Consider the following 12,431-nt stretch of genomic DNA (forward strand, 5'->3'; position numbering starts at 1 on the left):
ACTGCATTCCACTGTACTTAGAAGTTCTGAAGAGAGTGTACTGTTAAAAGACAAACATACTGACAGGTTCTGGATGGAGCACTCTGTGTATGGACAAATCTTCTTCCCCCACTTTCTTATTGGACAGACGATTTTTAAAATGTTTTGACATAACATGATGTTGTATGAGCCTACGAAAAATTCTCAATGGAAAGAGCTCTAAGGTTTTGCAACAAGCCAACAACCATTTTAGCAAGCAGCTAGAGTAACTATTTCCCTTTGAGAAACAGCTCTTGGCTTACCACTGGACTCCAGTGAAAACTGACTAGAACATTAAGTGGCCATGCAGTCAAGCTGCTCATCATTAGTTATTATTGGATGCATTTAATTCGAAATTCTAGCAGCCCCAAATGGATTCTCAAGGCACAACTGAGTTGTAAATCAGACTGCTGGCAAAATATCTAAGTATCCTCCTGCTATGTCCATCTAGCTCTCAATCTGCTCCTATAGCTTCTTGAGTTCCCTGTGACCACCAAGCTTGAGAGGGATACAATGGCTCCCTGGTTACAGAAAGACCCACATACTGTATTAGAATTAGCAGAAGTGCATGGTTACTGCACACTCCATTCAGGGGGTCCTGAGAAGTAGGTGAGATCTTCCCCTATGGGGAAGACAGAGAGTTGGGCATGCCCTTATTCATTATGTTTCTTAAGTAGTCTGGGGTTAGGATTCACATGGCAATTTTGAACATGTCTAATAGACTGGGGCTGAATGACAAGAACTGAGATGGGGCACGTCTAGGTAGTCAGTGACAAGGTGGTTTTGAGAAGGACAATTTGGGTAAATCTCTGGAATGGGACAACACCTGAAAATATGTGTTCATGTGACCATAAAACTACCTCACTAGAAAGAAAGAATGGCCTGGTCAATTCAGCCCTTCATTAAGTGGCAGTTCTGACAGCTGGAAGGCTAAGCATGTCCTCACTAACAAGGACATCTTTCTACCAAGGCTAACATGGTGGCATCAGTGCTAAGTATCACCAAAATGTAAAGTCCTCCAGATGAGCCATTTACTCAGAAGGAGCAGAGTCTGGTGACTCCTCACAACAGAGATGTTAGCAATCTGCCAAACTCCTCAGAAGAAACATTGATTGTGCTTGTATGTGATTTCTTTGTCATACTGTTACCAACGCAATGACCTGTGGACTGACTCGTGTTCACATGACATCCAATTCAACAGTACCTCAGATGAATAAAACCATGATTAGCTGGTAATCGAGGGTTTCTGTGTGCTTAAACATGCATTCTCACCACCTTCCAGAAGCAACTGACTTACATTATGGTAAAACAGCCCATAACCACATGGGCCAGGCTCCTACAAGGAATTGCCCTGTTGGAAAGTTGGGCTACTGTTGTGGAATGCCGTTTGTGAGTTGAACTCACAACTATAACTAATGATTTCTCAAGATTTTGTTTCCTCTAAGACTAGGAAAGGTTTTGTGTCCAGGGAAAGAGTGCTTCTGCTAAGAGACTCAATAGTGCTGTTCTGAACTACAACCTAAGATTGCTATCTGGTTCATCATGGCAGAAAAAAAGCAAGGGAGACTTAAATACAGAGATACAACAGTTACCAAGAAGGTGCGTATATATATTCTAGTCACAATGGAACCCAAAATGAGCACAAAGAGCAATTTGTCTTTAGAAGAGATGTGTATTCTGTGTTTGTGACTCTCCTGTCATCCTACTTTATAATTTCTACAAACAGAGCTAGGCCATAAATGATTAAATTAAACCCTCCATGACGAGGGTAAGAATCAACCCACCAAGTAAATAATCCTAGCTAGCTGAAGTCATGACTATTTGCAACTATAACCCAAGAATCTCACTTGGTACATATTTAGCTATGATCCAGTATTACTGTTTGTTATTTAAAATCCAAACTAACAGTATAAGCAGTAAGAAACATTTTCTTTTTTATGTAAAAGCAGGCTAGAAGCGGTCATACAGAACTATGTGAAAAACAGCATGGATGCTTCCCACTGTCCAGTCCAGCATTCACAAGATGCGGCACTCAACCCTTACTTCCAGACCCCACTACACCAGCATTCAAAGCAGCAGGGTGAGAGAAGGGGCTGGGGTTCAGGAGAGAGCCCCCCAACTCCTTTTGAGTATTTCTACGCATTTTTCTTTCTCCTTTTATCTATTTTATTTTCCCAAAAGTTAATCACACGCCACTCCTAACAACAAGGAAGGTCAGGAAATACAGTCCTTTGGCTGGGACCGGAAGCACTGCTACCCTGAATAAACTCTGGGGGAGACAAAGTGAAAGTGGAAAGGTGACCCTAGCCATTGCTTCTGTGTCCAGGCTTCATGCTATCTCCTCCCTTGCCCTACTCTGTTCTCTATCTAGATGGGCACATCTATCGTTTAACTCACAATTTAAACAACCAGCAAGCCCAGGTCATAAGTCCCCCAAGCAAGACCACCACAGAGCCAGTATCCAATGCAGGCACACAGAGGTTTTTAATAACAAAACAAGCAAGCTTGGTCCACCACCCAACATCCATACAGACACAGCAGGTGCAGGAGGACGGCCCCGAGCACTCACTTGAAGGGGTTTATATAGGAAAGGTTTACATGCAGCTTGGGATTGGATGAGGGGGCTAGGGTGAGGTAGTTCTTTGAAGTTACTGGCTGAACTATAAGCATGAGGTTACTGATGGCTAACAGGATTCAGGGTATCTACAGAGAAATAAGTTTTTACTCCCTATGTCCTGCTTTTGTTGAACCCAGGATATATACATTCAGATTTATTGTCGTAGTCTTACTCTCCTCTGAGGTCAGTTGAGCCCATTACTGCCCATATCTTGTTTTGCCAAGTCCAGGATACATAGATTTATTGTCCCAGCCTTATAAGTTGAACTTCTGGTCACTTCTAAAACTGCTGATCAGCAAATACCTTTGGAGGAGGGGAGGGGGAAGCATCTCTCAAGATGGCTACTGATTTTTCCCTTTCAAGCCACAGTATGATTAGAGATCAGCTGCCACTCAGAGGCCTAAGCTGGACAGTAAGTGACCTTTCTGGAGAGGCCGTGAGGACTAAGTGCATCAGATTAGGTAGGGCATCCTTTAAACTATCTGTACAATAACAGAGCAGGGGCACAGGAAAGTAAGGCAAAGGGCATGCATGCTACCTTTTGTCTTGCAACATTTCACTTCTTCTTTAGGGAAATTTCTTTCTCTTACTCTGTGAAATATATCAGTTTATCACCCAACTGACCAAGAGGTGGCCAAGACTTACGCAGGGCTGATCAAAAAACACACTGCTGGCTACAGGAGAACTCATTTGGACTAGATTTATGATGCAAGAAAGGCCAAACTGCCTCCCATGGGACTCGGAAGCTAGAGGATCCATCCAAGGATTAATCCGTCCAGAGCCAAGGCTTCTGACCCAGTGCTGCCCTAGAGACTGGCCATTCCTGTTTCCGACTTCCCGATCACTTCGCCATCCCCATTAGAGGTCCCAAAGCCCGATTAGCTCCCCCTTGTCAAGTTACCCCAAGTCAATTTGCTTGTAATCAAATCACGTAGACACATCCTATGTACTATCCTTCAGAGACTGGCAACACTGTGCTTTCAGTCTGACCTGGCTGAGCACCTCCAGCTCTGGCTCTGGTGTCCACCTTCCTTATCGGTACCTGATCCACCTCTGACTGCATTTTAGACATCTCTTCATGCCACGAACACTTAGTAAGTACACAAATTTCTCTCTGTGCCCTCCAAACATCCCCCTGCAAACAGCCCCTATTACCTCCAGAAGCAGCTACTCAGTTCACTTCAGGTGTGTTCTCTACAATCACGTTCTCTGAGTCCCACTTCATGAAAGTCCTTTGAACCCAGTCTTTCCTCTTCATTTCCACAGCTGCTACCTAAATTTGTATTCCACCCTCATCCGTAGGTCCCCAAGAACAGCTCCATGTCAACGCTCAGGAATCTACCCGAGACTTCTCAATTCATTATCCCTGACCGGGAACCTCTCGTCCTTCTTGTGTCATCATTTCAGTTTTAAACCTTTTAATCATATCATCAGAACATCTATGTATTGTTTTATTGCCCTGATGCTTTTATATGTCTCTTTTATTTAACTAGGAATCTTGGTAAGGAGTAGGCCAATGTGACTGACTTAGTATCTGGTGGGTTTTGTATTCTCTATGATAAGCACAGAACCTGGCCATTAGGGGACACATTTAACTAGCAGCTAAAGAAGAAATTAATGAACTATAGCAGTCTTCTTTCAGGTCTCCCTGCACCCAGCTTATTTTTTCTACAATTTATGATCTCTACAACTGCTAAAGCCAGCTTTTAAAAGGGCTCATTTGCTCATGTATCTCTTACTGACAGTGGGATAAGAGTATATCTTCTTTTTATTTTATTTATTTACTTTCGGGTTTTTGAGACAAGGTTTCTGTGTAGTCCTGGCTATCCTGGAACTCACTCTGTAGACCAGGCTGGTCTTGAACTCACAGAGATCCACCAGCCTCTGCCTCCCAAGTGCTGGGATTAAAGGTGTGCGCCACCGCCACCGCCACCACCACCACCCAGCTAAGATTATATCTTCTTAATGCAATGTAAAGATCAACTCAATATCTGGCCTCAACTTTTCCTTTGTCACTTAAATCAACTTTGTTTAGTTCACAGATGCTTCACTAACAGGAGCCAAAAACTAGAGAGAGTCTCAATGTTTGTGTACGGTGTATAGGTAAACAAACTGCCTTATTTCTGTGCAGTGGACGAGCCTGTCCTGAATGGTTTCTGGTCAGTCTGAGAAGAGGCATCCCAGCTGATCAAGTGCTTCCCTCACGTTCCCTGCAGGCAGCCCGTGGAGTGTTTTCTTGGTTAATAATTATGGTGGAGTGCCCGACCACTGTGAGCCCCGTCACTCCTGTGCAGGTGGTCCTAAGTTACACAGCAAGCAGGCTGAGCCAGGTGTGGTGGCTCAGCCTTGAATCCTCGGGAGGCAGAGGCAGGAACATCTCTATGAGTTCAAAGCTGGCTACACGCTGATACCCCATTTCAAAAAAAATTAAAGGAAAAAACAAGCAAGCAAGCAGGCTGAGCAAGCCACGAGGAGCAAACCAGTAAGCAGCACTCTTCCACGGCTTCTGCTTTAGGTTCCTGTCTTGAGTTCCTGCCCTGAGTTCCCTTCATGATGGACTGTAACCTGTGAGCTGAAATAAGCCCTTTCCTGCCCGAGGTGCTTTTGGTTATGGTGTTTTATCAGAAACCTAACTAAGAGAAGCTACAAACAAGAGTCTTCAGCAACAAAATGAAATAGAGTTGTTGCCTACGCTCTGCCCAGTTTTCTGGTTATTTACAGGACAGGAGCAAGTCTACAGTCATCACTGCTTACTCCATCATGAAGCAGACATTTGCAATCTCTTCTGTTGCTTCATCTCATTTCATGTTTACCCTATAACACTGCACATTTTCCTAAATTTGCCAAGCAGTTCTTGTGTCTGTATTTTCCTGCTTCAGTCCCTTCCTCTTCATCCAGTGCAGGTCAGTTTCCAGGCCACGTCACCTTTAGAAATCTTCACTTTCACCAGGAAGACATCTTTTTCTCCTTGTCTGTACAGCACACTAGTCACACATGCCACAGTTCTCTCAAGGCACTCTGAAGCTGGGCTTGTGTTCCCGCTAAAACAGATTTCTAACAGCAATGACAGCTGCTGCCATCTGGAGATCTGCTACGTGCCAGGCACTGTTCTAAATACTCGATCCACAGTAACTCATTTACTCTCCTGAAACGCTGACTTAAGTACACCCTTATCCCGGTTAGGGCACAGGAGCTGAAGGAAGCTGCCTCAGATCACACAGCTCAGAGGAGGCGGGGCCAGAATGCAAAGCCAGCTGAGCCAGGAGCTCCTGCTCGCTGCACTGTCTCCCATGAGTCCCTGGATGGCAACAACTGTGTCTTATTCGTGTTTATACACCCCATGCCCAGAGTACCTCAAATATTTGTGGAATGAATTAAAATTTATAATTTTCTCTTAGTCATCCAAGAAAAAGCTCTTTGTAAGTAATACAGGTTTATAGTCAGTAATTACAGAACTGAATCTAGAAAGGGTCTTTTATAAACATAGAAGACTAAAATTAAATTTCTAATAACAAATTGAAAGAACACTAAAGGATTTCGCCATATTTAAAAAAACAAAAAGAAACTAAACAAAACAACCTAATGGGTTCTCTCGATAGCCAAGTGACTAAAGTGGAGGGGAAAAGCTGTCTCTTCTAAGGAGTCGACGCCCCTAGGAGAAGAGACTAGAGCTATGCTTTCTCTCCTAGCATATCGTACTAATGAATCTCACCTATCTGAATCTAATAGACAACAGAGCGCTCTGAAGGCACAGGCAAAAAGGCAAGGTATTGAAACAAAATCTTAACCCTAAAAGCCTAGTATGTTCAGAATAAATCAAATAAATAAATCAAGGAAGTCGGCATGTACACAGCACTCTGAGCAGTCTCACACAAGGCCATCTATGCCATCTTTTAAACAACCAAGCACCGTCCAGGAGAGCTCGAAGCACTCACGCTATCCCCAGTAGACAGCCGCTCTAGTTTGCTTTGCTTTCACTGTGATAAACACCGTGACCAAAACCAACGTGGGAATAATAGGGTTAATTTCCTTTTATACTTCCAGGTAACAGTTAATCACTCAAGGATTTGTAGCAGGAACTGAAGCAGAGACCATGGAGGAATGCTGCTTACTGGCTTGCTTTCAAGCTTACCCTCTGCTAGCTACCTAGCTTGCTTTCCTCCTTTTTCTTCTTGTTTGCTTGTTTTTTGAGTCAGAATCTCACTATGTAGCCTTGGCCATTTTAACTCACTATGTAGACCAGGCTGGCATTGAACTCATAGAGATCTGCCTACCTCTGCCTCCTGAGTGCTGGGATTAAAGGCATACCAGGCCCTGCTAGCATGCACGTCTTTGTGCCTGGGATGGTGTGGAGTTGTCCACAGTGTGCTCAGCCCTCCCACATGAATCATCAAAAAGTCATAACCACAGGCCAATCTGATCAAGGCAATTCTTCAACAGAGGTTCCCTCTGTCCCAGTGACTCCAAGTTGTGCCAAATTGGCAATAAAAACTAGCACAATAATATACCAAGGAAACTTACAAAAGCTAAAAATACTTAAATATGAATGATCCATGCAGAAATATAAATGACTGAAGTATATATTATGCACAAGTGGGTACTTCATTGAATTAGACAGGTGGCAATGAAGCCACAGGACACAAATTATGTTGGCAGGAAGGGACAGGGTGACTGACTATGACTACCTTTAGCTTCCACACTAATAATCTACCTGGGCATTCCTATAGATCACTGTCCAGCTTGAATAGGTCCACAGTCCCTCATCCAAAGCCCCTTGTCTTAGTCACTGTTGTACTACTGTTAAGAAACATCATGACCAAGGCAATTCTTATAAAAGAAAACATTTAACTTTAGTCTACTTTCATCATGGTGGGGAGCATGGCAAGAGCATATGAGCACTCACAGCACTGGAGCAATAGCTTAGAGCTACATCCTGATCTGCAGGCCAAGAGAGAGACAGACTGGGCCTGGCATGAGCTTTTGAAACCTCAAAGCCCACCCCCAATGTCACATTTCCTCCAACAAGGCCACGCCTACTCCAACAAAGCCACACCTCCTAATCCTTCTCAAATAGTGCCACTCCCTGATGACTAAGTATTCAAATATCTGAGCCTATGGGGGCCATATTCAAACTACACACCCCTGAAACAAATATCTTTCAGGGTGTAACTCTTTTTTTGATTTTAGGAAGGTGCTTTAACTCTACACTTCAGCAAAAACTAAGCAGACCTGTAATCAAACATTAATGTTTCTGCAACAGAATGAATATTCACATTCACTGGGTTGAATAAAAGCTATAAAGTCTCATATCCATTAAGGTTCGCTTATGAGTCTGAAAAATACATTCTGTTTTCTGAGCTTTTAAGATTTCTACATTGTGAGAAAAGAACCATATTCATTGCACCAGTACATTCAATTTTTTTTTTTTCACTGAGAAGGTCTTTCTTACAAGCCAAATCCAGGTCCAACAAGTCTTCCAACAGTTCAGAACTGGCAATTCCATTAGAAATCACCTTGGGAAACCCCTTACTTCCCTGTTCCGTAACTGAAAGCCCAGGAAGACAAAATGAGTTGCCTGGGATCACATGCTGTATACCTACAGAACTGAAGTAAGTCTACGGTCTCTCCTTCTCTTCCACTCACTCCTAGTCTCCTCCCATTCCCACTATGCCTTGATTTGAAGTGATGTATCTCTAAGTTTTTAAAATACTGAAGTAATCATAGACAACAAGTTGTGAAAACAGGATAGATTTCTCTGTACCTTGGACCCAGCTTCACTCAACAGTGACAAAGTTTAACTTGTAGCATAATACTGAAATCCTACCCCAAATCAACTTTATTCTATTTTCGTTTTCAGCAGCTTCTCAATCTTGTATTCAGTTTGTGCAGCTTCATCCCTTGTCTAGATTCATGTAACCACCATCACAAGACTCCAAACTGGTCCATCAGCATGATACAGCTTTTCATCATTTTTATTCCTCCCTGTTCCCCACAATGTCACCTATCTAGAAATCACTTATCTGTTCTCCATCTCTACAGTTCTGGTATTTTTAAATGATCTAAATGTTGTCTTAGTTTGGCTTCTATTGCTGGGATAAAACACTGACAAGAGGCAGCTTACTGAGTGGATGATTAATTTGGCTTACATACCCGAGTCATAGCCCACTGAGGAAAACCAAGGCAGGAGCCTGGAGGCAGGAAATGATGCAGAGACCATGGCAGGTGGCTCTTCACTGGCTTGCTCTCACTAGCTTGCTCAGCCTCTTCCTTATACAACCTAGAACCACCTGTCCAGGGTGTAGGACCACCCCAATGGGCTGGGCCCTCCTATATTAATCATTAATCAAGAAAATATACCACAGTCTTGCCTACAAGCCATCCTGAGAGGAGCATTTTCTCAATTGAGGTTCTTTTTTCCCAGATAACCCCAGCTGTGTCAAATTGACCAAAATAAAAATAAGATTAAAAAAAAACATTGTATAAATGGAATTATACATAATATAAACTTGTGGAACTGAGATCTTAAAAAACTAGTGTTAGAAAGCTGGGTATGGTTAATCCCAGCACTCAGGAAGCAGAGGCAGGGGATGGATCACTGAGAGTTCCAGGCCAGTCAGGGTTACAGTGTGAGGCCCTGTCTTCACAAATAAATAAACAAACAAACTTTGATGAAGTGCACTGCCTGTCCTCGTTGAAGTGTCTATAGTTCAGTAGTGCTAGCATGACCGCTCTTCAGTGTCTACCCTTTTCCTCTGAGTTTGACTACTTGGGATGTTCATGTAAGTAGAATCACACAGTATATATGTTTTTACGGGTTGCTCATTTCACTTAGTATATATTCTCAAGGTTCATCTCTGTTGTAACATATGCCAGTTGTTTTTTTAAGGTTGATTAACATTCCATTGTATGTATACACCACATTTCATTGATGCATTCACCACTGATGAACACACGAGCTGTTTCTACCTTCTGGCTATTGTAAATAATGATATAAACATATATAAATATATAAATGTCTGAGACTCTTGCTTTAAATTCTTCTGGAAATATATTTAGAAGTGGAATGGCTGAGTCACATGGTAACTCCTGATTTTAAAGAATAAAATTAACTTTTCTCACTTCGAATAATTCCTTTGGGATTCATCCAAGTTGTATGCACTGATATCAATTTTCTTTTTCCTTATCAAGTAGTGTTTGTGTTTGGGAGGGCACATATATGTTCAAATAGATGTGTATACCTTATATTTTGAGACACTGGTCTCTCATTGAACTCATTGAACTCAATTTGTCTCTCACTGAGCTCATTAATTATATAGGCTGGTCAATGGGCTCAAAGGGTCAGCCTGTTTCCATATTGCACCCCAACACTCAGGTTACAGAATCCATTTGTACAACTCTTGGTGCCTAGCTTTTTTGTGGGTACTTGGAATCTAACCTCAGATGCTCAAGCTTGCACTGTAGGCAATTTAGTGACTGAAACATCTCTTCAGCTCCACCAAATAGAAATTTTATGGTCATGTATGTATCACAGTTTGATCAATCATTCACCAATAAATGACGTTTGGGTTGCTCAGGTTGAGACTATTCTAAATATTCATGTTAAGAGTAACTTCCTCTTAATTATCCACATTTTGCTGACAAGACTTCGGCAAACTTATAGCCAACTTTCAACATTATAAACATTCCTGTATATAGACATGTTTATTTCTTTGGGATAAATGATTTTGTTTTGTTTTGTTTTTGTTTTTTGAGACAGGGTTTCTCTATGTAGCTTTGCGCCTTTCCTGGATCTAGCCTCGAACTCACAAAGATCCACCTGCCTCCGCCTCCCGAGTGCTGGGATTAAATGCGTGTGCCACCACCGCCCGGCTTCTTTGGGATAAATGTTTAAGAGCTGGATCAATGAGATGTATAATATATATTTATTCTTATAAGAAACTGCCGTTTTCCAGATTGGCCATACCAATTTACATTTCCTATAAGCAACGCATGCAAAATCTGTTTTTTTCTGTTTCTTCACCAGGATGTCAGATTGTCAGTGCTTATTTTATTCCTTCTCCTAAGCATGTGACAGCATCTCACAGTGATGCAAATCTGCATTTCTCTAAGAGCTAATGGCATTGAACAATCAGAAGCCCACCTGCCATCTTTCTGTCCAGCTGTACTGTTTCCTTTTCCACTACTGAGTTTGAGACAAGGTCTCTTGTTTAGCCCAGAGTTTGCTGGTTTAGCTAGACTAGCTAACTAGCAAGCCATAGGAATTCAATTCAAGCCAAGGGCATCAATTTCAGGTCGCCGTGTTGGCACAAACACTGTACTGGCAAAGTTATCTTCTTAATGTTTGAGATGAATTACAAATCGAGAGGTCTGAGTTGTCTTCTAAACGATAAATGGTTTTCTTAAACCTAAAGGCAGGTTTAACGCTGGTCTAGCATTAAGTGGTAAAAGCCTCAAGATCATGACTTTTACATGAATAATCCTATACCTGGATATGTGTTAAGAGCTGTCTACTTTGTTTGTCTGTCTCTCCCGTCTTAATCTTTCTGTAGGTGAACACTTCAGTAGTGGGGAAATGAAAATTAGTTTATTCCACTTTTAAAATACCACTTCTTGAATATGACTAAATAAATACACGTCTCTGATTGTTATCTTCACAAGTCACTGAAGCATCTGCACCTCTAATAGTTAAGCGAAACTGTGAAAACCTCCAAGTTTTTCCTCTTAAGAAGACCACTTATCCACTGAGCTGAGCCGAATAGAATAATGTTAAAGAGACACTAAAGAATGTCTTAAAAGGTCAAAGGAAAAAGGTATTAAAAAAAAAAAAAAACTGGCCAGGCTCAGAGCTAGCATGAGCGTTCTGACCAGGTGAAAAAGAAAAAAGGACGGAGTGGGCACGGGTGACGAAAGAACTACCCAGGCTCAGTTAGCGTGAGTGTCCTGGCAATAATAACGACGATGAAAAGGCGGGCAGGTACGGGTGGGTCGGTGGGTGGCTCACCTGGCCGTAGTGAGCAGAGGATGCTGAGTGCCCACCAGCTTCCGCAGCTGCATCGCGATGTTGCTGAGCTCGTCACTCAGCAGGCAGCGGAGGCTCATGAAGGAGGCGGGATAACCCACGATCTTTTCGGCCTCCGATACCACCTGGTTCCAATGGGCTGGAGACCTGGAGGACCGACCACGCCGGGAACCTACGGACGAGATGGTGTCGAGGGACCTGGAGCACCACCACTGGCGATGTGGGGGACCAGAGGCCCCCAGATAACCGGACAAGCGCGACAGCAGCTGCCGAAGGCTCATGGTTTGGAGTCTGAGAGGGTCAGGCACCCAGAGAAAGGTGTCCAGAGAGGGCACGGGAAACAAGGGCTGACGAGGAACTTTCACAATCTAAAAGTTAACAGGCCCTCGGAGAAATGTGGCTTTTCTGGAGCCGTAACCGGGAACAAAGTTTGCTGCTTCTGCAACCCCAGCTGGCGGGACGGCAGCCGCCACTCAGAACTACACGAGCCACCTGTGGTAAAACCACAGCCACGGTCTACATGGGGGGCGCCATATTGGAGGCATGGAACGCGGCCTGCCGTAAGGATAGGGGCGGGCTGAGGAACGGCCGGGAGGGCGCCTTACTTTACGGCACAGCCGAGACCGCCCCCGGAGGGGCGGGGCTTTGGAGGTGACCGGAAGGCGAGGGGACAGATGGCAGCTCCTGCCCTTGGACCTTAGTGTCCGCCCTGCGGGGATGGGCTAGGGCGCCTCGCCTCGCCTCTGGATCTGGACGGCTTCGGGGTCGCCAGAGCGT

At 43.5% G+C, this 12,431-nt stretch overlaps 1 protein-coding gene across 2 annotated transcripts in view; it reads right to left on the reverse strand.

Annotated features, from left to right (window-relative positions):
* Nucleotides 1-12,227, reverse strand: part of Pdss2 (decaprenyl diphosphate synthase subunit 2) — a 229,523-nt gene extending 217,296 nt beyond the window's left edge. Inside the window, exon 1 of one of the 2 annotated variants that reach the window (XM_028894931.2) lies at nt 11,637-12,227. In XM_028894931.2, the coding sequence (XP_028750764.1) occupies nt 11,637-11,935 (299 nt within the window). In that variant the 5' untranslated portion in view covers nt 11,936-12,227. The remainder of the gene's footprint in view (nt 1-11,636) is intronic. The other variant, XM_028894930.2, reaches the window with a different exon arrangement.
* Between the last annotated feature and the right edge of the window lie 204 nt (nt 12,228-12,431).

The sequence above is a fragment of the Peromyscus leucopus genome, chromosome 8a (assembly GCF_004664715.2).
Source record: "Peromyscus leucopus breed LL Stock chromosome 8a, UCI_PerLeu_2.1, whole genome shotgun sequence".
NCBI lineage: Eukaryota > Metazoa > Chordata > Mammalia > Rodentia > Cricetidae > Peromyscus > Peromyscus leucopus.